This window comes from Grus americana, chromosome 2, assembly GCF_028858705.1.
Source record: "Grus americana isolate bGruAme1 chromosome 2, bGruAme1.mat, whole genome shotgun sequence".
Lineage (NCBI taxonomy): Eukaryota > Metazoa > Chordata > Aves > Gruiformes > Gruidae > Grus > Grus americana.
The window spans coordinates 105,979,829-106,005,831 of record NC_072853.1 but is presented as its reverse complement, the minus strand read 5'-3'; the positions used below and the strand labels follow the sequence as shown (position 1 = coordinate 106,005,831).

The 26,003-nt window shown below is 39.7% G+C and overlaps 1 protein-coding gene across 3 annotated transcripts in view; it reads left to right on the top strand.

Annotated features, from left to right (window-relative positions):
- The first annotated feature begins 416 nt into the window (after positions 1-416).
- Positions 417-26,003, top strand: part of SLC12A7 (solute carrier family 12 member 7) — a 73,221-nt gene continuing 47,634 nt past the window's right edge. The window contains exons 1-5 of one of the 3 annotated variants that reach the window (XM_054818537.1): positions 417-753; positions 15,702-15,796; positions 21,305-21,427; positions 23,968-24,114; positions 24,845-24,899. In XM_054818537.1, coding sequence (XP_054674512.1) covers positions 636-753; positions 15,702-15,796; positions 21,305-21,427; positions 23,968-24,114; positions 24,845-24,899 — 538 coding nt within the window. In that variant the 5' untranslated portion in view covers positions 417-635. Of the gene's footprint in view, positions 754-13,089; positions 13,244-15,701; positions 15,797-21,304; positions 21,428-23,967; positions 24,115-24,844; positions 24,900-26,003 lie in introns of those variants that run through there. The other 2 variants (XM_054818535.1, XM_054818536.1) reach the window with 2 other exon arrangements.

Here is a 26,003-nt window from a genome sequence, read left to right as displayed (position 1 = left end):
TACAGTCTAGCTCTGGTTTTCTTTGGAAGACAGTTTCTGTCTGCTGGGATCTGAGAAGCAGCAGCCTGGTGGTCTTAGCGCTACAAGGATATCTGCAAGGCAAGGTTAGAGAAAGAGAGGAAGCATTTTTTGTGCCCAACAGCCATAGCTGCAACCCAATAAAACAACCAAGGTGACACTCACATTCAGACACACGCACACGCCCTTCTCGGGCTGTTTTCCCAATGGCACTAGCTCGACTCACCACAGACACTTCTCGCCAACGCCCCGGCGCTCCTCTCCCCCTCCGCGAGAGAGCAAAACTTCCCATCGACCTGCCTCCGCTCCGAGCTGGGAAGTTGCGTGTATGTAAATAAGAGCTAGTCATACCAGCCCCTTCCTCCTCCTCCTCCGCTTCTTCTTTTTCTTCCTCCTCCTCCTCCTCCTCCTCGCCCCCGGGCCCCTGCCTCTCACTTCGAAGCTGCAGCCGCAGCACCGCCAGTCAGGCTGTGAGGGGGCGGGAAGTGGCTCGTTGTCGGCCACCACCCCCTGCTGCGTGAGGAAATGGCTTTCACGTGAGGGAGGCGGCAGCGCTGGGTTTACCCTGCCCGCTGCCCAGGGAGGAGGCGCCAGCGGGTCTCGGGGCTGTCTGCGCCATGCCGACTAGCTTCACCGTGGTGCCGGTGGAGCCGCAGGGCGAGGAGCGGGGGCCGGCGGAGCGGGATGGGCAGCGGCAGGAAGAGGAAGAAGGCGGCGAGAGAGAGCAGGGCTCTGGTGAGAGAGGGGGGAGCGGGGAGGTGCCGGGGGCAGCGCCTGAGGCCAGCGTCGGCGTTTTGTGTGCGGGGGAGTGGGGCTGTCTGGCTCGCCACCGGAGGTTCCCTGTAACCTGTGGAGAGGCCGCAGCGGGCGGTGCCGGGGCTGAAGAAGACGGCGAGAGGGAGCGGGGCTCCGGTGAGAGAGGGGGGAGCGGGGAGGTGCCGGGGGCAGTGCCTGAGGCCAGCGCTGGCGTTTTGTGTGTGGGGGAGTGGGGCTGTCTGGCTCGCCGGCGGAGGGCCCTTGTAGCTTGGTGGAGAGGCCGCAGCAGGCGGTGCCGGGGCTACCTGCCCAGGTGGAGAAGTGCACCTCGGGAGAGGGTGAAAGTCTGGCGCCTGGGGTGGCTGAGAGCTTGTTTCTCTTTGTTTCCGTAACTCGTCGCCGCTGGCTGAAAGGAGGAAGTGCTCCTGGGCGGCTCTGGTCGGAGGAGTTAAGCAGCCCGGGAGAAGGTGCGGCGCCCGCCCGCGGCGGCGTGGTGCGGTCAGTCCGCCTCCTGTTTGCAAGGAGGAGCGGGAGTAACTAGGGCCGCTGGCAGTTCAACAGGCAGGCGTAAAAGCTCAGTTTAGAAGCCAATTCCTGCTAGAGCTCACTAGGGAGAGGGGAAGATTCAGACTGCGGAGAGCAGTAAGAGCACAGTCTTACCTGGCTTGCTCCAGGTGTTTGTCCGACCACGTGCTTTTGCACCAGCGACCGTGTCTTGAGGTAGGTAGGTGTTTGCTACCAGACGGCGTGGTGTTAGGAGCCTTCCCTCATCCTAGGCCTCGCCCGTGAAGCTGCCTGGGTGAGCAGAATCAAGCCTGAGCTGGAGCTCAGGCATCGAGCGTGAGGGTCTGGGTCAGGTCAGCCTCTTCTACAGCAAGATGAGTATTTGTCTACAAGCAGTGGTGGGGAAATAAGTGCTTTTCTCACTCCAATGATAAGGCACTGCTAGGGAAGCAGTAACTCCTTCCTTTGGCTCAGAAGCCTTTAACACTTCCTCTTTCTGAAGTGTGTTGCAGTGACAATACCAAGTATGGTGCTTGAATAATTGCTAGCGCTGAGAGTTAGTTGGATCTTGCACATTATTTTGGACACTGTGTTACAATCAGTACTCATTCTGAATGGGTGTGGTTTTTAGATGTGAAATGATCACAGGTGAAAAGATGGGTTTTTGTAAAAGGCAATTCCTCGTAATGGTGGCTTCTCCTTTTTGTGATAGAGATCACAGATAAATAAGGCTAATACCATGTGATGTGAATGTAGAGATGAAAACAGATATTTGACAAACTTAAATGTGTTTTACATTATTTTAATTTCTTTTTGCATAAACATTCTTTAGGAAGATGATCCAGTAAAACACTAAGCTGACAAAGTTGGGTTGTTTTCTCCCACAGCTTTCTCCTCTCAAACCCCTACCTACCCATAAAATGTATATACTACATGTAGTTGAATTTCCTTTGGTATATTCACGTGACAAGCAAGTGTTCTAATAACTCATTTTTTTTTCCCCCAAACTAAATGGAATAGGAAAACCAAAATAGTATAAACTATGGCAACAGTTTGTTTCCTGTACTGGTTGGATGACAGCAGTACAGCATTAATCTGTTTGAGCAGTTTTCCTTATGGTAAAGGAGCTAATCAGAAAGGCATGGAGTGTAGTGTTTGGTCAGGTGGCATCTCAAAATACTGAACATACATACAGGCGTAGGATTGAACAGGAGTTGTTAGACCATGCGTATACATGAGGCATCTGGAAGGCTTGAACATTTGGAAATCTTGGGAGGGCGAGGGGATGAGTGGAACTGGCACTCTGTAGTGGCTTATTCCTAACATTTAGGGTTGTGATTAAAAAAGAAAAATTATTCATGCTATTAAGTAGAATTTGTGTATGTTTAAATTATCTACTGTTCTGGATCTATATCATTTCAGCAGATGAATCTATGTATGACTTTTCGTGTTAATGTGCCTGTAAAATAGGGAATAAAGAGGAAAACACTGAAAAGAGAAGGCATTGACTTGTAAACAAATCTATTTAGAGAGCTATGACTTCATTAAGAAATTGAACGTTAGACACAGAGGAAGCATACTCGTTTGGGAAATGAACAATATACTTAATGTTGCCTTGGTTATTATACGGGTGTTTGTGATATGTAAACCTGTAATACATAAAATTAAGTTAATGCTATATAATCAAATAATTCTCCTTGACTCATTCTTCTGAAAACTTTAAAGAATTATAAAATATTAGTACAGCTGAACGCTGTTGTAGTTAAGCCCATCTAAAAGCCTGCTGCTTGGAGAAGGAGTGCTTGCCTTTCTCCCTGCTCCAGCCTTGAGAAAAAGGCTAGGGAGTAAAACATTTCCTTCCCTTCCCTCCTCCACATCCCTGGGTTCGCTTCCTTCTTGCATTTGACCTTGGTGCTCATCAGACACTTCACTGGGCTGGTTCAACATGCTAAACTGGCAGAAAATGAAATTCCTGCAGAGGGAAAAAACATACTTCCCCTGTAGGAGTTGAGGTGAGTGCTGCAGAAAGTCTGAGAATGGCCAGAGTTGTGGGAGGAGGGTAAAGCTGGGCCGGGGTGGAAGTAAAAAAGAGGGAGAATGGGAGCTTCCCCTTTGCCTCACCCTTAGCTTATATAGCTCAATATATAATTTTGTTCCAATTGTTCAGGAATCTAAAATTTTATCAGTTTTGATTGAATTGTCTGGCTTAAAAACCAAGTAGTTGTTCCGGAATTTCCTCGACTGCACTAGAAACTTGTTAAAACAAACAAAAACCACCCTGCATCCCCCAACCAAACAAAACCCCAAAACAAGCAAAACAAAACCTGCAACACTTTTTTGGAGAGAAGCAGGCTGTATGCTGTTTAGCCACTAGACCACTAGTAAAATAGTTCTGGTATCTTATTAGCTAGGCACTTAACAATTATTCTGTGCATTTATCCCCTTTCATGCATTCTTACTTGATACTCATCTATATGACAATGGCATAAGGTGCCTCAAATATGTGCAAAGTAGCAGAAAGTGTATGTGCCTGTGCAGAAGTGTATCTGGGTTTTTTAATGTGCTTATAATACACTACAAGGGAAGGGTAGTCAGGAAATAGTAAATGGTTGAAGAAGGAGGAAACCTTCTGTTGAAGGCAGCAGTGGATGAAGTTTTATGAGAAATTCTGGCTTTGATTTGTGTTAGGGTTTTTTTGTTTTCTTCACACATATCAGTAGTGACTATTAGACCTGTCAAAACTTTAAGTTGATCAAATCTCTGTTTCATTAGGAGCTCTGCGTGTCAGGTGTTTCAAAGCACAATGAGTACTTTTAGCATCCCATAGTATTATTTACCTAGCCACAGCAGTGTCTTATTTAGAAACCAGTATGAGAACTATCTCCTTCAAAATCTTTTTAAATTGGAGAGCCTCAAATACAAGGAATGTCAATCACCAGCCTGGTCACTTACCAAGAAGTCATCACATAACTAATGAAGCACTAATGCTGTGAATTTCTATAAAATGCTAATTCCTGGAAAACAACAAAATAGTTGAGGCATATATATATATATATATGCACAATGGAGGGAAGAAAGGCTAATCTCACTGTACAAGTATATTTTCAGTCAGCTTCTCAAACACAGAACCGGTCTGTAGTTCAGAACTTACTGTACAGAAAAATACAGTATTGCACGTTCCCCTTCATCCCATTGCAGTTTGTCCAGTTTTCTGTACCCTGAAAAAATGCAAATGGCTGTGTTCACTTTTTAAAAAAAATCTCTACAGATTAGTTATCCCTCTCTGCCCTCTTCATGTGCTTAGCCAGTAGCGTGCACAGTGTTTCCAGTACTGGCTAAAGGCTCAGGTCTAGAGATATGCATGGAAGCATGGCTTGGCAGATATGGTACTGTTTTCCATATGCTCTTCCAGGCTCTGACAACTTGTGGGTTAGAAAAAGAGCCTTATGTAAAACTGGATTAATTTCTCAATTTTAGTGAATTTAGATTAAGTTCTAAATTTGTATTCTAAATATACTTGGTGAATTTCTGTTCCATTCTTTTATGCAGTCAGGAATTAACATATGTTTTTGGCATCTCAGAGGCTGTGGCAGTAAGATCTTCCGCTCGATGGCAAATTGCTTCTTTGTTTTTCTGATCCAGTCATCAGATTAAAGGCATCAAATCATGCTAATACTTGTCAGGTCCCTTTCCAGATCACTCAAGATTTGTATAAGCCTTGTCCCATCTTTTTTTGTCCTATCACCTTTTTTCCAAACTGAAGACTCTTATTTAGTCATTCTTTACATAGAAGCTATTCCATACTGATTGTTCTACTTTCTGTCTTTGAATTTTTCCCACTTCTGTTCATTCTGAAATGGGGCAAGTTCCAAAATTGCGCAGCATAATCAAATTGTGAACAAACACTGGTAGTTTTTTTAATACCTTTGTATAACATGGATGGACTTTTTTTTCTTTTCATTCCTGATGTTCAGGCTGTGGTTTGAAAAGCGATGATTGAACTGGTGTTTTTAAGAAACAGTCATAACCAAAGTATCTCATTCATGAGAGGTAACAATCAGTTGGAGCCCAACTATTTTTGGATTGTTTTCCTTCATGTATCTGTATAACTACTCTTAAAATTCTACATTAAAATTTTGCCTGTTGGTTTAACATTCATTTAGTCTTGGAGATCTGCAGCTCTCCACAGTTGGCCTGTGCATTGACTATCTTAAATAACTTGAAATAGTTTGAAACTGTCACATCTCTGGTTGCCTTGTGTTTTTTATTGCTGTTTTTTATTAATGTATGGAACAGCATGTGGCCTAGCAGAACTTCAGTGACCATTTCCATCTCTTGAGAGCAGACCATATGGTTTATTTTCTTACTTGGTTATTTACCTATGGCTTATCTAATATCTTCTCTTTTATTCTATGGCTGCTTTATTTCCTTAAGCATGTTCAGAGAAAGACTTCATCAGAAGTCTTTTGGAGATCGTGGCAGACTTTATAGATTAAGTTTCCATTATCCATGTGCTTGTTGATTCAAAGAACTTTTTTAGGGATGTGGGACAGAATCTCCCTTTAGAGAAGCCACCTTTCGAGGGCAGGGGAGGACTAACAATGTCATACTGTATAATACAACATTGGAATGGAAAATTATTCCTGTTGCTGATAAAACGCATATCTGACATTTGATCGCAGGCATGGGAGTTACACACAGGGATTTCTTTGCTCTGACAGGCATTGGCTGTCCAAGTGAACTCCTGATGTATGCCCAGCTCTGCTAAGGTGCTCTAATTGATCCTTTCACTGTTTAATACAGCTATGTGTATCACTGTGAGTGTAAGTGTTTGTTAGCCCCAAGGGAAATGAGGCAGAGTTAAGGATAATAAACTAAACTTCACTGTGGAATAAGTGGTCACGTAGCATTTTGTAACTGTTTAAACATTTTTTTTAGACCATTGCAGTTTTGACCTTTTTTGTGCTTGAAATGGACAGCAAATTATTATTTTTACTCCTTGTGTTAATTTCATGTGACTGAAATGCTAATATTCTCTTACAGTACTTACTGCCTAAGAGCTAAATATAAATAATTCTAGTCATAAAGCAACTTTAAAGTAGAATATTCTAGGAGAAAGTAACATCAAATATAGTGGTATCAACCTTCATAACTTTAACTTCTCTGATCCTGTAATGAAAATATTACTACTGAGATTTTTTGATCTCTTATTGCTGATCTGATTTTTCTTTTAGTGATAATACTTTTGCAGCCATCAGAATATGGTGAGTAAAGGTCATTTGGTATAACTGATTTTCTACTGTTTTTCTACTGTTTTTCATAACAGAGCTTTACTTGTAATGTTTTGTTATCTTAAAATTTTAAGATGACCGTTACTGTGTTAAAAGCTCACATGTAAGCATTGTAAAGGCTGCCTTTGGTAAGGGATGTAGTTTGTTACTCATAGCAGATCTTATTAGCTGCTGCTGGGGAAAAAAGTATTTCTGTTTTCTTCAGTGCTACTGCTTGTGAACTGTTTTAGGAAGCCAAACTTGTCAGGAAACTAGCTATCAGAATCAGTTGTTTTAAAAAAAGTTGTTTTAAGAGGCTTTATTTCCTTGAATCAGCTCGTTGCAGAACAACAGTGTTGTTCCACCCCCACCCCAACACAGAAAATCACCTCTATTGGCAGATCTGACCTGATTAATTTTTCCTACATTTTCGAACTATGTTGTAGCTTTACATAAAAATAAATACTCAAGCATGGGGAATCAAACAATTAGTGCTATTTTTATTTGCTCTCTGGACTAATGAACTATAGAATTTTATCACAGGGGACTTATATTCTGAATCTGAGTAGAAATAGTAAAGCTTGAGGGTTCCCCCTCTTAACAAAATGTGGTGCTTGGTTTAAATGAATTTTCCTACCAATTTAAATGGATTCTCCTATGAATTTTATTGTTTTTCCTACACAATCCTTTTGTGGCTTATGTGGTATTTTTTGCCTAATCAGACAGTATTTTTTTCCTACTTGATTCAATGTACCAGTTGAACAAGGAGCCCATGGAGTAGGTATCCACCCTGCAGCTCATGGAGGATGCAGGTGGATGTGCCCTGAAGGAAACTGACCCATGGAGAGGCCATACTGGAGCAGGCCTATATTGGAGAAGGTCATGAAGGACTGTCTCCTGTGGGTGGGACCCTATGCTGGAGCAGGGGAAGAGCATGTGGAGGAAGGAGCGGTGGAGACAGAACACTATGAACTGACCGCAACCCCTGTTCCCTGCCCCCCCTGTGCTGCTCAGGGGGAGGAGGTAGAGCAGTTGGGAGTGAAGTTGAGCCTGGGAAGAGGGAGGGGTGTGTGGGGGGGAAAGGTGTTTCTAGATTTGTTCTTATTTCTCATTATCCTACTCTCTTATTAATTGACAATAAATTAAATTAATTTCCCAAGTCAAGTCTGTTTTACCCATGATAGTAATTGTTGAGCAATATCCCTGTCCTTTTCTCGACCCACAAGCTTTTTAATCTTATTTTTTCCGCCTGCCCTGTTGAAGGGGAGTGATAGAGCAGCTTGGTGGGCACCTGGCAACTAGCAAAGGTCAACCCACCACATAAAGTCTATGAAAACTGCAGTCTCTCTGTTTTCATACACAAATTTTCAAGTAGGTGCAAAATTGGACAAAGTTTTGATGCACTTGTTTGTGCAGCACCAGGTTCTTGCTATGCTGTCTTAACCCTGCTTTACAAGAGGTTTAACTGTTTCTTTGGCAGCTTCTCAGCCCTCAAAATTGCCATCCTTGAGTTTTGGGGCATCAAAAGTGTTACTTACTTACTTTTAAAGGTCTGACAGTAATCTTCAGAAATGGATTCATGAGCAGTTAGCAGTATAGAAACTGAAAGATGGTGCCAGAGTAACTTTGCTCTTGCATCACAGCAATAGAAAGCATGGCTTAATACTGTCTGTGTCAATTGGGCAGTATTTCTCTGCTTCTTGATTTCAACAGCTAGCATTCTTGATTAGGTCGCTTAATTAGCTGAATCCTTTAGCTAACTTGTAGCAATCAAAAATAAACAGCATTCAACTGGTTTAGGAAATCATTCTGGCAGCCTTTGGGAGGCGAGATATCAAGTGGTAACTGCTTTGCAAAAGTAAATTTTTTTTTTAACTCCTGTATCTCCTGGAAAAAAAAATTCTCTTTCTTTTTGGAAGCAGTAATGAAAAACTTGTTCTGTTTCTTGCCCTATGACAAGGAGCACAAAGTTTGAAACTTCTTAAAGTTAAAAGCATCTTCCTACAAGCTTACTTTTTGAAGAAAATAAAAACTTTTAGCAGATTAATTCCAATTCTGAAGAATGGGAAGCTTGAGTGCTTGTCTTCTAGCTTCAGCAAGGAACATCCTTGAAAATGTCAGAACTTCGCTTTGTTACCTGTAGAACTGTCCTGATAGAAACTTACCAGGACATAAACAATCTAATAGCTTGCAGCCATTGATTAGTGACCCATCCTATTTCTGTCCCTCTACTGACCTTTCTTGCTTTGTGGAACATCTGCTGAGGACTTGCACAAACTGCTTTATTTTGCTAGTGAGGAACAAGAAGCAGTCCCTGGGGAAAAAAAAAAAAATCAAAATGGGGAGGTATAGAAAGCAAGGCTTTTTGAGCATCAGTGAGTTAAAGCAGCCCTTTTAGGGGCCTAATAAGTGCCAGAGCTGGTTCTAGGTAGGAGGAACTTTGGGAAATGGGCTTGGAAGGAGCCTTCAACCCTTTCAGCCTTTCTGCAGTTGACCATGCTTGTCACATAGGTGTTACGATCACAGAGAAAAGTAGATTTCAGATGTGATTCAAAGATATGACCACAGGAACTAGTCTCTTCTAAGCAATAACATCCATTTAATAGAATTGAAACAGTTTGTGTGAAGGTGTTTAAGGCTGGTATAGAATGTGTGAAATAGATTAATGCATAAACTAGAAAAAAGTGACATATATCTCATATGAAAGAGAATTAACAAATTACACAGCCAGTCTTAAAGGACTCCTTTATAATTTCAAAATACTTGGTTTTTTTTAGAAGTGTTTGCAAAGTTACTAGAATTATATTTTTAAAGTGTTTATCTGCTACATCTTAAGTACAAGTAGTGCCAGCTCTTTTGACATAAAATCAATGTTTAGAAACTACAGTTATGGTTAGCTTGCTTAAGATCTGCTAATATGTACTTAATGCATAAAATTGGCTTTTTAAATAGTAGGTAGATCTTTGGAATAGGTTAATGCTACTTGTTGCTAATGTATACTGATCTGCCTAGTGAAGGTATTTTAACGTTAATTTATTTGATGGAAATAAAATTTTAAATATAGTTATTATTAGGCAAAGATGTGGAATGTTTTAGTAACTTGATCCTGCCTATTTCACTAAGCATGGTGTTTATTGCTGATGGAAATCCTCCAGCTTAATTCTCTTTAGACAGTTCTGTGACTGTCATGTAGTTTGGCTGTGTCACATGCATGCTTCATACTGCATGAAGCCTTAATGACTTGTTTCAGGATTAATCTAATACTAGTTAGAGACAGGATTTGAGGTCTTACACAAAGCTGGGAGGAAGCAACTGTCAGTTTCCTGTTTTAATTCTTGATATGTGAAGAATCAGCAGAGGGAAATGACTTGATTTTTCAATAATCATGAGTGGACGAGATTATGAAGAAAGTGGGCCAAATCCAAGTGAGTCTCTTTAAAAGACAATACCATGGTTCTAATGACACTTTTACTGGAATAGCAGGTTCTGTTCTTCTTCCAGCTATATTATAGAGAATTTATAAAGAGCTTTTGCAGTGTGGTTTCATTAGAAGTAGGCTGTGCTTGATTATAATAGTAGCCTAAGTAAAGGAAAACTAAAATTTAGTGATGTTGATAAGGTAAGTGATGGATGTAGTATTAGAATCTTTCATTATATAAAGGGATTTACAATGAGCTTAAATACACCTCGTTCTGCTTTTCAAGATAACTTACATAAATTGTGCTAGTCACTGATAAAAATAATGCAAGAAATTGGTGATATAGTAAATATGACATTTCTTTATTAAAAACAATAATCTGCAACTTTTAAGTAGATTATACTGAATTCTTAAACCCATCTGATGCAAAAATTCAGAGGCAAGATGTGTTCAAACAAGGTTATTGATGCCTTTTCATTGTTTGAATTAAAGCAACGTAGTAGCTTTTGAAAACTTGAGTTTATGTTGAGCTCTAAAGAATACTTCTATGTATTTTTGGATGAGGAGTTGTAAGAAATTAAATTTTTAATGTTGTCTAAGTTCTCTTTAGTTGCCTGCCAATCAAAAATTTGGACGTGTAGCAAGTAAATATGCATGATAGAGAAGATAGAATTACAGTTTTTGGCACAGGCAGCTTTCTTGGATGTGACGCTTCTATACATCAGTTCTAGTGACTTTTAAACTTTACGTATTTTTACCTTAAAGTTTTACTTACGCTAATAGTAAATGCTTGCTTACCCTTGTGCAAACAGGATCTTATCTTCATATTCTCAGTTTGTAGTGATTTGTTCTTAATGTGACCGAATACTAACTTAATGAAAATGTTACCTTAGTTTTTATTAAAAACTGTTATTTTTCACCTGTATCTGACTAACTGGAACCTACTTCAAGGTACATGGACTATGATTAAGAGTTGCCTTTTGGAAGGGCATGAAAAATTAAGTTTATGTGAAGTATTATTCTTCAACTGTGTTCTGCTTTAGACAGTAGCATATAAAGTTAGAAACTTCTAGTGGGAAACAAAACTTTTTAGTTTTACACATGTAATTGTTTAGACAACATCTGTACCTTATCATAGCCAAGCTATCTTATTGAGGCCATGTGGTTCAAAAGTTTTAGATCATTCTCACTTCTCTGAACGCCACCTGTGTTCTTTTTCCTTATAAAAAGAATCTGCTTTTTTTCTCAGATGTTAAACTCTTACAGCATGACAGGAGACACAGATGCTTGCTTTTTTTGGGCAAAGTGTGTTTCAGTACAAAGGCAAACAGGAACATTTCTTGAATGTGAACAATAATGACAGACATAGTGTGGAACAGTGAGGAAGCAGTGAACCTGGAAAGGATTTAGGGGTCAGACTGGAATAGAATAGCATGAACTTGATTTAATGCTGTGGTAAAGAGAGCTGGCCTGATCCTTGGAGTAGAGAGATGACGATTATACTTCTGTAAATAACATAATGGACACTGGTGTTAGAAGGCTGTATTTGATTTTAAAAGTTTGAAAATTTTTTTTGCATAACTTAATTTTTCTGGCAACATTCTCGCCAGTTTATTAAAGGTTAGGAAAATGTTTTATGAACTTAACTGTTTCAGGTTTTCGAAAGGAAGCTTGAGATGATTCGATAAGCATAGTTACCTTTGTTACCAGAAAGCGGCAAAATAATTCACTCTCTAAGACTTATTTTGAAGTTTTAGAAAGCAGGCATTCTTTATTGCAGCGCTGGGTGCACGGGGGATAACTCCACCTAACGTGCACACCCAAAAGACAAAACTAGCAAGTATTTATACTATGTTAATATACATATTCAGTATATTTCCGAGTAGTGCTTACCACATTCATGGATTTTCCGGGAACTCGTTAGCATATGCTAATGTCTTTCGGCATGTTTGTTGGCACCTCCGGGTGGTCGTCGGGGGTCTTCAGACTCAGCCCTGGTATCACTATACCTTATCCCTCAAGGCTGGTTTTGTGATCACCTTGTAACTTTCTTATCTTTGCGCATCTGTTCTCCCAAGGCTGAGCTGTTTAAAATGAGATTGTTCCAGAGCTTCTATCTTACAACTAATTATTTTGTGAGTTACAATGGTTTCCCTTTTGTTTGGTTACCTCTATTGAGCAATGGCTCTAATTGCTTGAATTGATCTTAATATTTCAACATTCACAGGTATCACATTCACAAGACAGAAAATACTAAATGTGAGTGGTTAAAGTTGGAAAGTGTACTAGGATGTTATAGCTAGAAGTTTGAGAAGAGCCAAATTTACACAGAAATAAGGAACAACTTGTTTGAGACTTTTCCAGTATTAAAAAAAAAAAACCCAAACATCAATTTATCTTTATAAAAAGTTTGTTAAGCTTTTTTCCTGTTCCACTTCTGAAAGCATCAGGAGATACACGCGTTGCTCAAATCTCAGTATGTTTTTTCAAAGTTGTAGACCCTAATGCAGAAATGAAATTCTGCAACTTGGGGAAAGACAGGAAATCAGATCAGATTTTGTCCTTAATCTCTGGAACAGGCATCCTAGTGCAAAATGATCACTTAAATGATCATTTCCTTCTACACCAAGCCCTGCTTTGCCACTTTCCCTAAGACAAGACAGACACCTGTAACAGATGTTTTTCATACTGTTTTGATTTGGGGTGGTAGGGGCAGGAAAGGGGAAAACCTAACCACTGTAGTTCTGTGATTTAGTAATATTGGCATGAACGCTAAGGAAGTGGTTTTGCGTATGTTGAAGGTGTCTCTAGTGACAGCACAAGCATTTGTGTAGTGAACACAAACTCATCTGGATTAGAAGCAGCAGCAAGAATAAAAACAAAAGTAAAACAGCTCTCTTCCTACTCGGCATTAAGCACGCACCACTCTTGCATTTATAATAAATAGTTCTGTTTGAGAGGAACAGTGTGATACAGGGACACAAATGGGTGAGTAGTAAGTGTGGGAGGGGAATGGGAGGGCCACCTCTTTGGTGGCAAAGGTGGCTTCTGCCTGTTTAAGCTATACTGTTGGGTTCTGTCTTGCACTGTAGAAAATGGACTGGTTTGGATCACCTCAGAATCTTTTAACTGGTAACATATCTTAAAGTATTCTACCTGTCAATGTTTGTGAGGATTGCTGCTCTGAAACTTCTGAGGAATACGGATTTGAACAAAGTGCTATCTTCTGCCTCTGTGACCAACACTTTCAATTGTGATATGCAGACATATTTGTCATGTAAGTTTTGCTTGGTGTGTGGAACTGTTAATGAGAAATCATCTGATGGTGTTGGCAGTTCTAAACTTGAAGCTAGCACAACTCTGGGACAATTTGGAATAACTTGTGTGGGTTACACTGCATTGGCAGTTGGGGGGCTGAAGTGTATGGGAGTGCACATTGTGATCATCTGTATGAACACTCTGAATATTACCTCCCAAACTTGAGGCACATCTCCTACCTTCTCTGCTTGCAGCTTTATATCTCATGTAATAAAGAAAATGTAATTAGTTGCAGCTAATTTCCATGTAAATAGAACTACACGCATCACAGTGCTTGAGTGTCTGTAGAAATCAAGAGTAGGAATTTTTGCATGTCCCGTCAACACAGAAAATGCCAAAGAAGCTTCTAGGAAAGGTACCTTAGTTATAGCTTTAGTTGTGCTTACTGATGGACCAGTAGACAAGAGTTGTGCTGTGGTATGTGAACATTTCATAGCAGATTAAAAATAGTAATAGTAATAATAATTTTAAAAGTATATATTTGGGGGGGGAACAGACTTATTTCTAGAGCTTAGGCTTTGATGACCTTATGTTGGGTGGAATGGAGTGTCGCATCAACAGATGGGGTTTTTTGTGTGTGTCATAAGACAGAGGAAACATTATACCATAATCAAGCCCATAGAAGATTTTTTGGTTGTTTTATTTTGCCTTTCTTAGGGATCTTTTAATACCAGTGGTGGTCCAAGATAAAATACTGGCTGAGATGGATCTAGTCCAGGTTTAAGATTTTTGCCTGTAAACCCTCATAACTTAAATTATTTCTCAGAAATCAAGCGACAGCAAGTATAGATTTTTGGAGTGCTTTAATTGCAGAAGTTTTAATTGGATTCCAAAAGACATGTGCATCTTAGAGGAATATCTAAAACTACATTGGAAGTTACCATTTTTTTTGTATGTTTAACTCGCCTCTACATCTGAGAAGAGCTCGAGCTGATGCAGTTTCAAAGAAGCCTGAGGGAAAGGTGATTTGCTTGTCAAGCACTGGAACAGGCTGCCCAGGAAAGTGGTTGAGTCACCACCCCTGGAGGTATTTAAAAGATATGTAGATGTGACACTTAGGGACATGGTTTAGTGGTGGACTTGGCAGTGCTAGGTTAAGGGTTGGACTCAGTTATCTTAAAGGTCTTTTCCAACCTAAATGATTCTATGATTTGATTATCTTTAAGCTTCCTCATAGAATTCAAGGGAATAGGGTTACGACATGAAGCTGTAAATGGCTTGAGACTTACTAATGGAATGAAGTACCTATTTCTATATTCCATGTTACCTCAGTGGGAGAAACTGAAACAGTTTTTTCTATTTGCTCCATTTCACTTCGCGCACCAAAGGTGATATTTACAGCATTTGTGAAAAGTGTAAATCCTATCTTTTTTAGTTCTGGTTTCCTAATGAATCCCTTCTTTTGAAGAAGGGATGAGCTAGAGATTGGGTTAGTAACTTATTTCATTAACCTCACCATAGTTGTGACTGTGTGTTGAGGTCCTAAAAGCAGTTCTTTCTACTGGATAGTGTAATACCTCTCAATTTGAGTTAACATATTTTTAAGGCTCACTGTATTTCTAAACATATTAAATAAGCATACTCCCAAAGGTGGCCTTTTTTAATTTACAGGATTTTGTTGATAGCAATGCTGAAAACTGAAAGGAACTTGTTCAAAAGTGTTCATAATTGTAGGATTAGTCAACAAACTGCAGATGAGAGAGTACTTGTCAGTACTTTTTTTTTTTTGTGGTCATTTTTTCAGCATTGATCCTCTTTCAAATAGAGCTAAAATAATATTTGACATGATCAGCATTATCTGTAAAAATGCTGCACCAAACATTCCAAAACACAAAAACCCAACTATTAAAGAAACAGGAGACTTCTATAGAGTCGGGTAGTGATGGCCGAGATTAGTCCCCACAGTCTTTACAAAATAATTCCTTTTACTTTGTTTTTTCATAAATTTCTGACTCTGGCTCCCTCAAACAAACAAAAAAACCTTAAACAAACCCATCCCCCCACCCCCCAAAAAAACCTCCAGTAGTTAAGTAATGAAAAGGTAGGCTGGGTGTGGGTGGGTGCGGGTTGGTTGTTTTTTGGTTTGGGGTTTTTTTTGTTGCCTAGAAGGTTTGTGTGAAGTTCTATTATCAAGTGCTTTTGACGTAAACTAGAAAGATAGGGCAGGGGAGAGATCAGTATGTGTATTAAAGAATAATAAGTAATAGTTAAGAGGCAGAACACTATACAAAGATTAGACTGTTAAAGTGTACTTCCTTAAATGTGGACACAGAGTCCATGTGTCTAGGACAAAGACACAGTGTTTAGCAGCCACCTGCAATGTTGTCTAACCCCAGTATTTTCTGACTATTTCTTTTATGCTATACCTTGTCTTTTTTTTTCCCCTTTTGTTTCTAATTGTTGCACTTTTTCACCAGGGGATGGGATTGCCAGGGAAAGTAGTCCATTTATTAACAGTGCAGAGATGGACAGAGGAAACATGTATGAAGGAAAGAATATGGCTCTCTTTGAGGTAAGTTAAACACTCCAAAATGTATTTTGCCTTCAGTTGAGGCTCTGGTAGTAAGATGAAAACAAGCAAACACCTGATTTCTTTCTCTCTTGAAATTTAGTGGGGGGAAAAAATCAATTTTAATAACTCTTCAGTAGTTTGGTTCCTGCTAACATTCCATTTCAGTGGATTTGAATGATGTAATAAAAAATGCTAAGATTTTTTTCCTTGTATATTTTAGTTTATCTGTATAGGCAAACCCAGTAAATTTTGTTATAATTGATGTGAAGATATGAAATAACCCTTCTTGCAGTTAAAATTTTGGGGTTAGGATCTAGAAATTGTTGTTAAAGAAAGCTGCTGAAAGTTAAATCTAGTGGTTTTTAACAAAGCAGTATCCAGTTTTAAAAGAATTAGCAAATATGTTATGTTGAACAGGGGAAATACAGACTTCTGTTAAAGCAGCAAAACTATAAACCAAACTGTGATAGGCCATGACTTTGTTATATTGTCCAATTACAGTGTAGAGCATAGCATAGCTATTTCTACTTTCTAATATCAACATCTACTATTTATGATGCAAGTTTAATACTTGTTTAATTCTCTAAATGTACCATAATATACTTTTTTCTGTAAATGATTATAATTGCTTCTGCAACTTATTTAGTAAAGATTAACCTAAGTTCTTCTGCTCTAGCAGCATCAGCTGGTCTTGCTTTGATGTTTGCCGTTAACAATAAACAACGTCCTTCCAACATTGTTTGCTTAGCCATCTTGCTGTCACATTCTATCCGCTATTTTCTTGTTGTCTTCTTACGCTTCTCTCCCTTTCAAATCTCTTTGCGCAGAGGACGTGATCTTTCAGTTCTCTCTTTCTGCATGACCCAAACAATGTATTTTTGCTATTCTTCCACTAAGTCTTAGAGCAGATTGTGCTAAGGAGGCAATTAATGACCAACATTACTTTGATCTGTTTGTCACATATGGAATTTCTTACTGGTTTTGAACAGAAACCATGGTAGTGGAGTTTTGTCACTGAATTTCTCTTTCAAACTCTATTCCATAAAGCAATGTCCAAAACTTCCTGTTGTTCACATTAGCATTACAACATTAATTGTATTCCTCAGTGTTGATAAATTGGCCATAGCTGCTTTTTGTCCCTTATCATTTTTGAATATATACTTGCATCAGTTATTTTGAATAGTGGCTGACATTAAATTCTCAGCTGATGGTATAATGATGACTATCTTTTACATGTCTGTCCTGGTTTCACCTGGGATGAAGTTAATTTTCTTGCTAGTAGCTGATATAGTGCCATGTTTTGGATTTAGTATGAAAATAATGTTCATAACACACTCATGTTTAGTTGTTGCTAGACACTGTTTACAACTAAGTCAAGGACTTTTCAGCTTCCCAGGCCCTGCCAGTGAGGAGGCATGAGCCTCCCACAGGAGGTGCACAAGAAGCTGGGAGGGGGCACAGCCAGGACAGCTGACCCAAACTGGCCAAAGGGATATTCCATACCATATGATGTCATGCTCAGTATACATGCTGGTGGGAGTTGGCTGGGGAGGGCCATGGCTCAGGAACTAGCTGGGCATCAGGCAACGGGTGGTGAGCAATTGTGCTGTGGATCACCTGTTTCGCATATTCTTTTCTCATTATTATTATTATTATCTTCATTTTCTGTCCTATTAAACCATCTTTGTCTCAACCCATGAGTGTTGGGTTTTTTGTTGGTGTGTTTTTTCTTTTTCAGTTCTGTCTCCCCATCCCACTGGTCGGGGAGAGTGAGCGAATGGCTATGTGGTTGTTTAGCTGCCTGACAGGTTAAACCACCACAGTCCTTTTGGTGCCCGACGTGGGGCACAAAGGGTTGAGGTAATGACGGATCTGACCAGAGCGTGTTAAACCAAATTTGTTTTAAGCATCCATTATATTAGTTTAATAATTGCTGCTCACAATGTTGTGGTTTTTTGTTCTCAGGGTTGTGTTATGTAATGCCTAGCTTACTGTATATATTCACCGTGGTGTTGGTTATCATCTCTGCAAGATGTCTTGTTGTACTGTGTAACACTGGGTTGTGATATGATAAAACTATTGTTTGTGAGACTAATCTGGTATTTGTACTTGGCATTGCTGTCATCTCCGTACTTTGGGAGCCATCTCGTGGAAACTGTTAATAATTACACTCTCTACCTCCTCAGAGAGACAATCCATGGTGTGGACAAGAGCGAACACTTTTCTCCCATCTTTCACTTTCCCCTTCTCCTTCAGGCCAGTTAAAACAGCTCTTGAGAATTCTGAATATCCTTGGGATGTTCAGAGGAGCTTGTTCCTATTGCTATGTCTCCTGAATGTGTTTCAGGTCTTGTTTAGGGTTAAACAACTAATTTAAAATACCACCCAGAAACCTGCCCCTAGGCTGGACAGTTATGAGTGTCACGGTGTGTGGGATAGCATGAGCAAATGCCTAGGATGGTGGGCACATCCAGTGTTTTGGATCTTCACCCCTGCACAAGTGCAGAATCCTGAAAAGCTAGTAGAATATTTGGGAAAAGGATGCTGTCACCCTGGCAATTCAAGAGAGACAGAAATCATTGCAATGTGCTGGGGCCTGGCCCATGGCTACCAAGCTCTGTTCAACACTATTCAGTACCATCAAGGGGAAGAGAAGGTGTCTGGATCTGATGACCAAATGACAGGCACTGTAGCTACTCCAACCCCAGCAACAAGTACTTCCAGGTGGTACTAGTACACAGAGAACCAGCCTGTGCCGGTATCAGTCGCCCCTATACATGAGAAGAAATGGATGCAAAAGTCAGCTCATTTAGTGAAGGATGACGAAGCAGGGCCATCACAAGACCAGGAGGAGGAAGAGGTAGAACCAGAGGTAATCAGCTGATCCGTGTCCCTGAGCGAGCTGTGAGATATTTGACAGGATTTCAGCTGTCATTCAGGCGAGCACCTGGTTGCTCCAATGCTGGGATAACAGAGCCAGTAGCCTGGAATTAGAGGGTAGGGAGCTGAAGCAGCGGGGATCCCTGTCTAGGGAAGGGGGTGTTGACAAAGCAATTGGAGGAGGAAAAAAAAAATACAAGCCCTCAGCCTCTGGTGTGACTGCTGTCAGGTGTGAAGGAAAGGTATTCCTTCAAGGAAGATATTATATGTCACCAAGGCAAGTGGACCACCATGGAGAGAAGTATCCAGTACCTGAAGGAATAAGCCATGCTGGAGGTGATTTATAATGACCTGAACAACACACAGTTACCCGCAGATCCAGATGAAGTCCAATGCACCTGACCCATGTGGCGGAAGTTTGTATGGAGCGCACTGTCATCTGCCAAGTCATTGTCAGTACTGGCCTGGAAAGACAAAGACGGACCAACAGTGGACAAATTGGCTGCCCAGCTCCAGCAATATGGAGAAAATCTCTCTTCCTCCCTATGGGCCTGTGTCTCGGCTGTGGAGAATGTGCTGGATATGCTAGCTGAGAAACTGTCCGGCAGTTCCAGTAATTCAAAGAGGATAAGTTCTACTCCCCATCTGTACAGACCAGTATCTCACTGTTAGGAGAAGGCATTTGTCTCCTCAAGAGAGAGTATACAGGGCTATGTGTAGGCTACCCTGTGTTTTTATCTGCGTGACCACGAAGAGGACACGAAGTGGGATGGAAAATATACCTCAACCCTAGAGGCACAGGTACGTGAGTTGCTGGGACAAACAATCATAAAAGGGGGTTCTTCCAGGAAAACTGCTACTCCAGTTTCCAGTGGGCAGTGACCCTGATGGAGTAGAAGGGCTGGTCTGACTTCTGATCTTAATAAAGGGAATTCTGATTTGTACTCACAAGAAGTGAGCAATGAATACTATGACCAGGATTAGAGGGGGCCCTGCCTTCAGCCAGGTGGAGGAAGGGGACAACCGAGTTTATTGGACTGTGTGGATTCAGTGGCCTGGCACATCAGACCCACAGGAGTATGAGGCTCCAGTGGACACCAGTGCTTGGTACCCTAGTGCAATCAAGTAAGCCAAGTGGTTAAAGCCTCTCTTGTACATGGCCTCTCTTGGATGATGACTAAGATAAAAATATGAGGAGGCCTGGCAGGTCGACTACATCACACTCCCACAAACCCACCAAGGCAAGCACCATGTGCTTACAATGGTGGAAGCAACAACCAGAAACAAATCCTGTGTCTCATGCCACCACCTGGAACCCTAGCCTGGGCCTTGAAAAGCAAGTCTTGTGGTGACATAACACCCCAGAAAGAATTGAGTGAGACAATGGGACTCGTTTCTGAAACAATCTCATAGACACCTGGGCCAAAGAGCATGGCATTAGGTGGATATATCATATTCCCTATCATTCATCAGCTTCTGGGAAAATCAAGTGATACAATGAGCTGTTAAAAGATTACACTGAGAGCAATGGGTGGTGGGACCTTCAAACATTGGGATGCACATTTAGCAAAGGCCACGTGGTTAGTTAACACCAGGGGGTCTACCATTCCACAACAATTTTTCAGATTGTAGACCACGCTGTTCCAGTGTTGCCTTAAAAGCCGCCTAGTGACTTCATCACCATTGCTGTTGTAGGGGTGAATCTTTTTTTTTTAGTATATGTGTTTCATAGTACGCTTCCTAAAATCTTAGTCTTCTCATGTTTTCAGCTGATATGTTTGAATTTTCCTATAAAGTATTACAAAGAAGTTTGGCTGTTATAATGATAATTGTCATGATCTAATGCCTAAGGCAGAGATGCCCTAGTTCTTGTCTTTCAGTCTGCAATCTTGATCTCTTGTCTTTCATTCCAATATTTGATCTTGCGTACTTGATTGAATTCTCTGGTTATGCTTTTCTTGGAATCCTTTTATTGCGTATGCTACTCCTGGATTTTATCATTTGGTTTAGCGTGTTTTTGTTTTATAGCAGATATTTGGCTACATATATATTTATATGGACTCACTTCTGTGTCAAGTAATATTACATATATGCAATTACATATGATATGCACATGTGCCTGTATTTTCAACAAATGAATACTTTGGAACTACTATGCATGGTTTAAGATAAAATATGTAAGCCCGCAACACTTGAGAGTGATCCTTCGGTATCGTGGTGCTTGAGAGAATCATTTGAGGCCGCTCTCTGGACACAAGCAAGATGCTGGAAAACGCCCTAATGAGTTGATGCTGCCAGTACAATCCCCTAAAAACCGTATTGTGATAGGAATAGATTTTTACAATTAACAATGGCCCTTTTCAAGATTTCCCTTATATTCCAGGTGCACAAGCTGTGTATTGTAAGAGAGTGTAAAAAAGTGAAAGAAATATTGCAAGATAGCCAGATAGCCACGTAGTATTAAACTGCTAGAAAGATTTAGAACTCTTGTTGATTGAAAGCTGACTGGTATTTTGGATTTGGGTCATGGGGGCTGACCTGTTGAGTTTGTGTTTGAAGTATTTTTTTTTAAAAGTCATGATTTTACAAAACTGTTTAATAAATACAGTATTCTTAAAATCTCAACAGGAAGAAATGGATAGTAATCCCATGGTGTCATCTCTTCTTAATAAACTAGCAAACTACACTAATCTGACTCAAGGTGTGGTGGAACATGAAGCAGATGAAGACAGCAAGCGAAAGGAAGTCAAGGTATTTGAACTTCAAATAAGTTATTGAGACAAAGCTAGCCACAAAGAGGAGCATTTTCCAATGTAAAAAGAAAATATGTGGATACCTAAAAACAGGAGCGAGATTTGTAATACTGTATTTAAAACTGAAGCGTTTGCAGTAGGAGTTCTGTTAATTCAGTGTTCTTGTTAGCACATTTTAGCAAGACCTTGCTGTAAAAGCCCTAGATAAAATGTGTGCACAGCTAGGACCTGAAACATGCAGTGCATTCAATGTCCTCTTCCTTTCTTTTCTTCTTCTGTCCTTGTATGAGTATGGTTACCTTTTGTCTGCCTCTGTTGAGGCTACAGTATGGGTTTTGGTGGGGTTTTTTTGTTTTGGGGGTTTTTTGGCTGGTTTGTTAATACATTTTAACTGTCTGGATTTTTAACTAAAGTTGAAATTTAAGGAACACTTCAGATGAAACAGATCACTCATTTAAATCCATAAGCATATTTGTTCCTATTAACATGGAAGCAGTTTTTCTGAGTAGCTCTGTTTCTGTGTGTCAGAGTAAGTATTTTTAAAACTTAACGGACATATTCCGAAGAAACATCTTGTTGCATACCTCAGATGTGATATTTATCAGAGAGAGTGGGAAGGAAAGGCAAAGACTTTGTCATCCCTAAACACACTTGCTGGAAGACAGCAACTGAATTCCTCAACGGTTGTCTACTGGATACTCAAAGGGCCTATCTAGGCCTCTGTGGAAATGGAATGTAGGCAACAGTCGGAGTCTGCAATGATATGTTGGATTGATCCCTCTGAGCAGGGAGATGTTTCAGGAGAAAGCTTGGATAAAAAACATGTGACCTGACAGAGTACAAAAACTCCCAAGTAAGGAGGAATGATGAGCTGAAACTGGTTGAGCATGGTGACTGAAGCTAAGAAATTTAGGGTAGATGATGGGAAAAGGAGTCACTTGCCTTTGTGTAGGAGAAGGGGTGCTGCTACCGAGTTTGTATACTGAGCTATGGAGAGAGGAGGAGAAGCATGTATGAATGAATAAAAGGAATGAGCACATAACAGAAGAGACAGATATGAGAAGGTACTTAAAAGTTAGCACTGGAGCTCATTTGACTGGAAGAGAGATTTATTATGGTCTGTTACCTTAATGTTTGCAGTAGAACTGTTTGCATTAGGACTTGACTAGTGTAGGAAGTTGGTACCAGGACAATGGACCAAGGGCAAGGAATAAAGTCCAGCTGTTCATTTTAGCTTTTTGCTTATCCTGCATTTGAGGAGGGGGCGGGGGGGTGTGTGTGGGGCGGTTCTTTTTGTTTATCTCACTGTGCTTGTTCTATAGTTGTTTCTTCTCATCTGAAGATAACAGCTTGAGAGATGAGAAAACCAAGACTGATCAGCTCACAGTTACTTTAGCGTGATCTCTGTCTAGCTGCTGTGCAGAGGCTTTTGTTAATGCAGCACAGTGTTAATCCCTCTGGAACTGGCTAGCCAAATGAACAGTGTCCTCACTTGCACTTAATCTCATTTGAGCACCATCTGGTGGCTTGAAAATATGGTTTCTATGCATGTGTCTTTTTTCATTCCATGTCTAAAATTAAGTGATGGTTAAGTAGTAGCCTGGCAAAGTAGTATTTTTAATGGTGTAACTGAGACAGTAGCATTGATGTTGCGCATGAATATTGCCTGACATGCTAAAAATAAAGATTATAGTCTAAATGGCATTCCATGGTTTCTTATAAGTACTTGGAAGCTTAGTGTTTTCTTAATAATTTTGTTAACTTAAACAAGCATTGGTGCTTTATATTTAAATGGATTGCCTTTTTCACAGCCTGAGTTGTGATTTAAGAGGAGCTTCTGTATCTGGGAATCTACTGTGTATAACTGTTGCTTCGAGTATTTCAAAGCCTGATTTCTTCATAAGTGTAGAAGGCTGGAACTTTATTGATGAAGCCTGAATGCTCTTGTGTGTGTCTTGACCCATGATGATCACCAGCAAATAAAAAGTACAAACAAATACATGTCGTGGCAGGTTTTACAACTTTTGCAAAAACAAATTGTAGTCAGCTCTGCATTTCTTCTAGCCTTGTCATAATACCTTGTCTGTTTTGTTTTTTTTTTTTAAAAAACTGAAAAAACTTGTTGAATTTCATTTTGTGGGCCAGCTGCAGGGCAATTGGTGATCAACTTTTTTGCAGAATGGTATTTTGATTATGGCAGTAACTTCTCTTCAACAGTAGTATGTAACTGGTATTTTAGAAGAAAGTTTGTAAAGCTTTGTAATCAACCGGTAAAGGGGCATCTTACCCGTATCAAGGTTTCATCTTACTTCCTATGGAACAAGAGGGTTTGCTATCATAAACAGTTTTCTGTCTTTTCAAGAATCTTTCTGCATAAACAGCCTATGAATATTTGTGAAGTTGGACATTCTGAAGCTACCATTTAGTTTCACTTGACATTTGTTCGTGGAGCATTTGTGATAAGTGTTTGCGGAAGAAAGTGCTTATGGACTTAAATTGTCTAGTGCGAAGGAATTAATGTTCTGACTTCATTTCCAGGTTCCACGTATGGGCACTTTTATTGGTGTGTACCTGCCCTGCTTGCAAAACATCTTGGGCGTCATCCTTTTCCTACGTTTAACATGGATTGTGGGAACAGCTGGAGTTCTGGAGTCTTTCATCATCGTGTTCATGTGTTGTGCTTGTGTAAGTTAACCTTTTTCATTACTATTGGCCAAATCTCTTACAAGAGTACTGCTGCCTTCTAATATATGAGTAGCAGAGAAAGATTTCTCCATGAGATACTGGTTAAGTATCAGTGCAATTGAGAGACATGGGAGATCTATAAATAGATAGATAAATGCACTGAGTGTCATGTGTCATTCTAGCCTGTGTGGAGTTTCTTTTGAGTTGATCACAGTAAGCTTTGTTTGAAATATTATATGGATTTTATTAAATCAGCTTTTAGCAAATATTTCGTGATTTACATATCTGAACTGTTCTGATTTTCACAACTTCAGAACAAACTGAAATATAAACTGCAAACCAATCCACAGCACTGTATCTGTAAATTAATATTTCAGAATGTAAGACCACTAGTAGATGATACTGTCATAACAATGGCACTTGATCAGTTTGTCACTACTATGTAATTGGAATAATGAACATCTTTAAGTAATGCAGTGGTCTGTATTCTTCCAGTTATTTTTAAAGACTGTCTCAAACATGTAAATTAACTGAATTTTCTACTGCAAAATTTAGTACTTAATTTGCATGGACATCCCTAACCAAAGATATAATCATTTTTGGTTGCTGTAACATCTTATTTAAAAAAGGATTAAAAAAAAATTCAAAGTTTCATTTTATCACTTTGTCTTGCCCCATCTTTCAAAAGCCTTTCAGTATTTTAGATTTCCTCTATTTTATCTTTCCACAGACTATGCTAACTGCAATTTCAATGAGTGCAATAGCAACGAATGGTGTAGTTCCAGGTAATGAAGAATTTTACCTTAAATGATGAATGGTCAAATGATGGAAGTTTAAAGTGGGGATAAGAAATTATTGTAGTCTGAGATATCAGAAGTAATGCTTTTGTATCAAGTGCGTATCTTCTAACTGATTTTAAAATTGCTATTTAAGGTGAGATGCAATCTTTTAGTGGACCTTCTGGGAACTATGAACTGTAGCACATTTTTGTCATCATTTGATTGTTCAAATGAAAGATAAGATGTTATAATTTGAACTAATGGAGACTTGTCTTCATGCAAAGCAGATTTCTTTACAAATTTATAAATAAGGCTCCCGTGCGTGCCCCCCCCCCCCAATTTGCCTAGACTCCACTTCTAAACACTGGAGCCAGTAATGTTGTTTTCTGCAAGAATAACAGCCATTCTGCTGTCAGAAATCTTTTTCTGTATAAGCACTCTAGGTTATGCTCATCTCCTTAAATTTTCAAGATAATAGATGAACTTGTTCCTCTTCAGTTATGAAGCCAACTTTTTTTAGATGCAAAATCAGTTAGCCTTTGAAGCTCTTACCCTTTTCATTTTCCTAACACATTAATTAGTAATACTGGTGTTCAGACATTGTTATGAACTCTGAACAGTTAGAATAATTCCTCACTTGCAGAGCTTCTCCAGCTTAGTAAGGGATTCTGGAACTGACACATAAATTGTTGGGCAAAAGTAAATGCTACAAATTGTGCAGGATGTAGAATAATTGCATTTTGTGGATACAGTACCATATATTTAACATAAATACAATAGAAAATCTTGTTTCAAATACTTATATTTTATAATGAAATGTAATTATTCTAATTAGTGTCCAGATGATAACTACTATGTTCTGTTCTTTTCCACTTGATATTTTTAAAGTTCATTGTAAAGGTTTTGCTTAACATCCGAGTGTCACAGAAGTCTTTGAAGCTGGCAGTTCTTAAACTAGACAGGTCTTCATTTTCACTTTTATGTTGATGCTGGTTTCTTAGAGAAATGTTTCTTCTGCTGGAGTATATGGAGGAGGCAAAAAGCACAAAAGGATTGAAACAGACCTGGGCAGCAGGATCTTGTCTCTTGCTGTTGTATACAACAGCATTA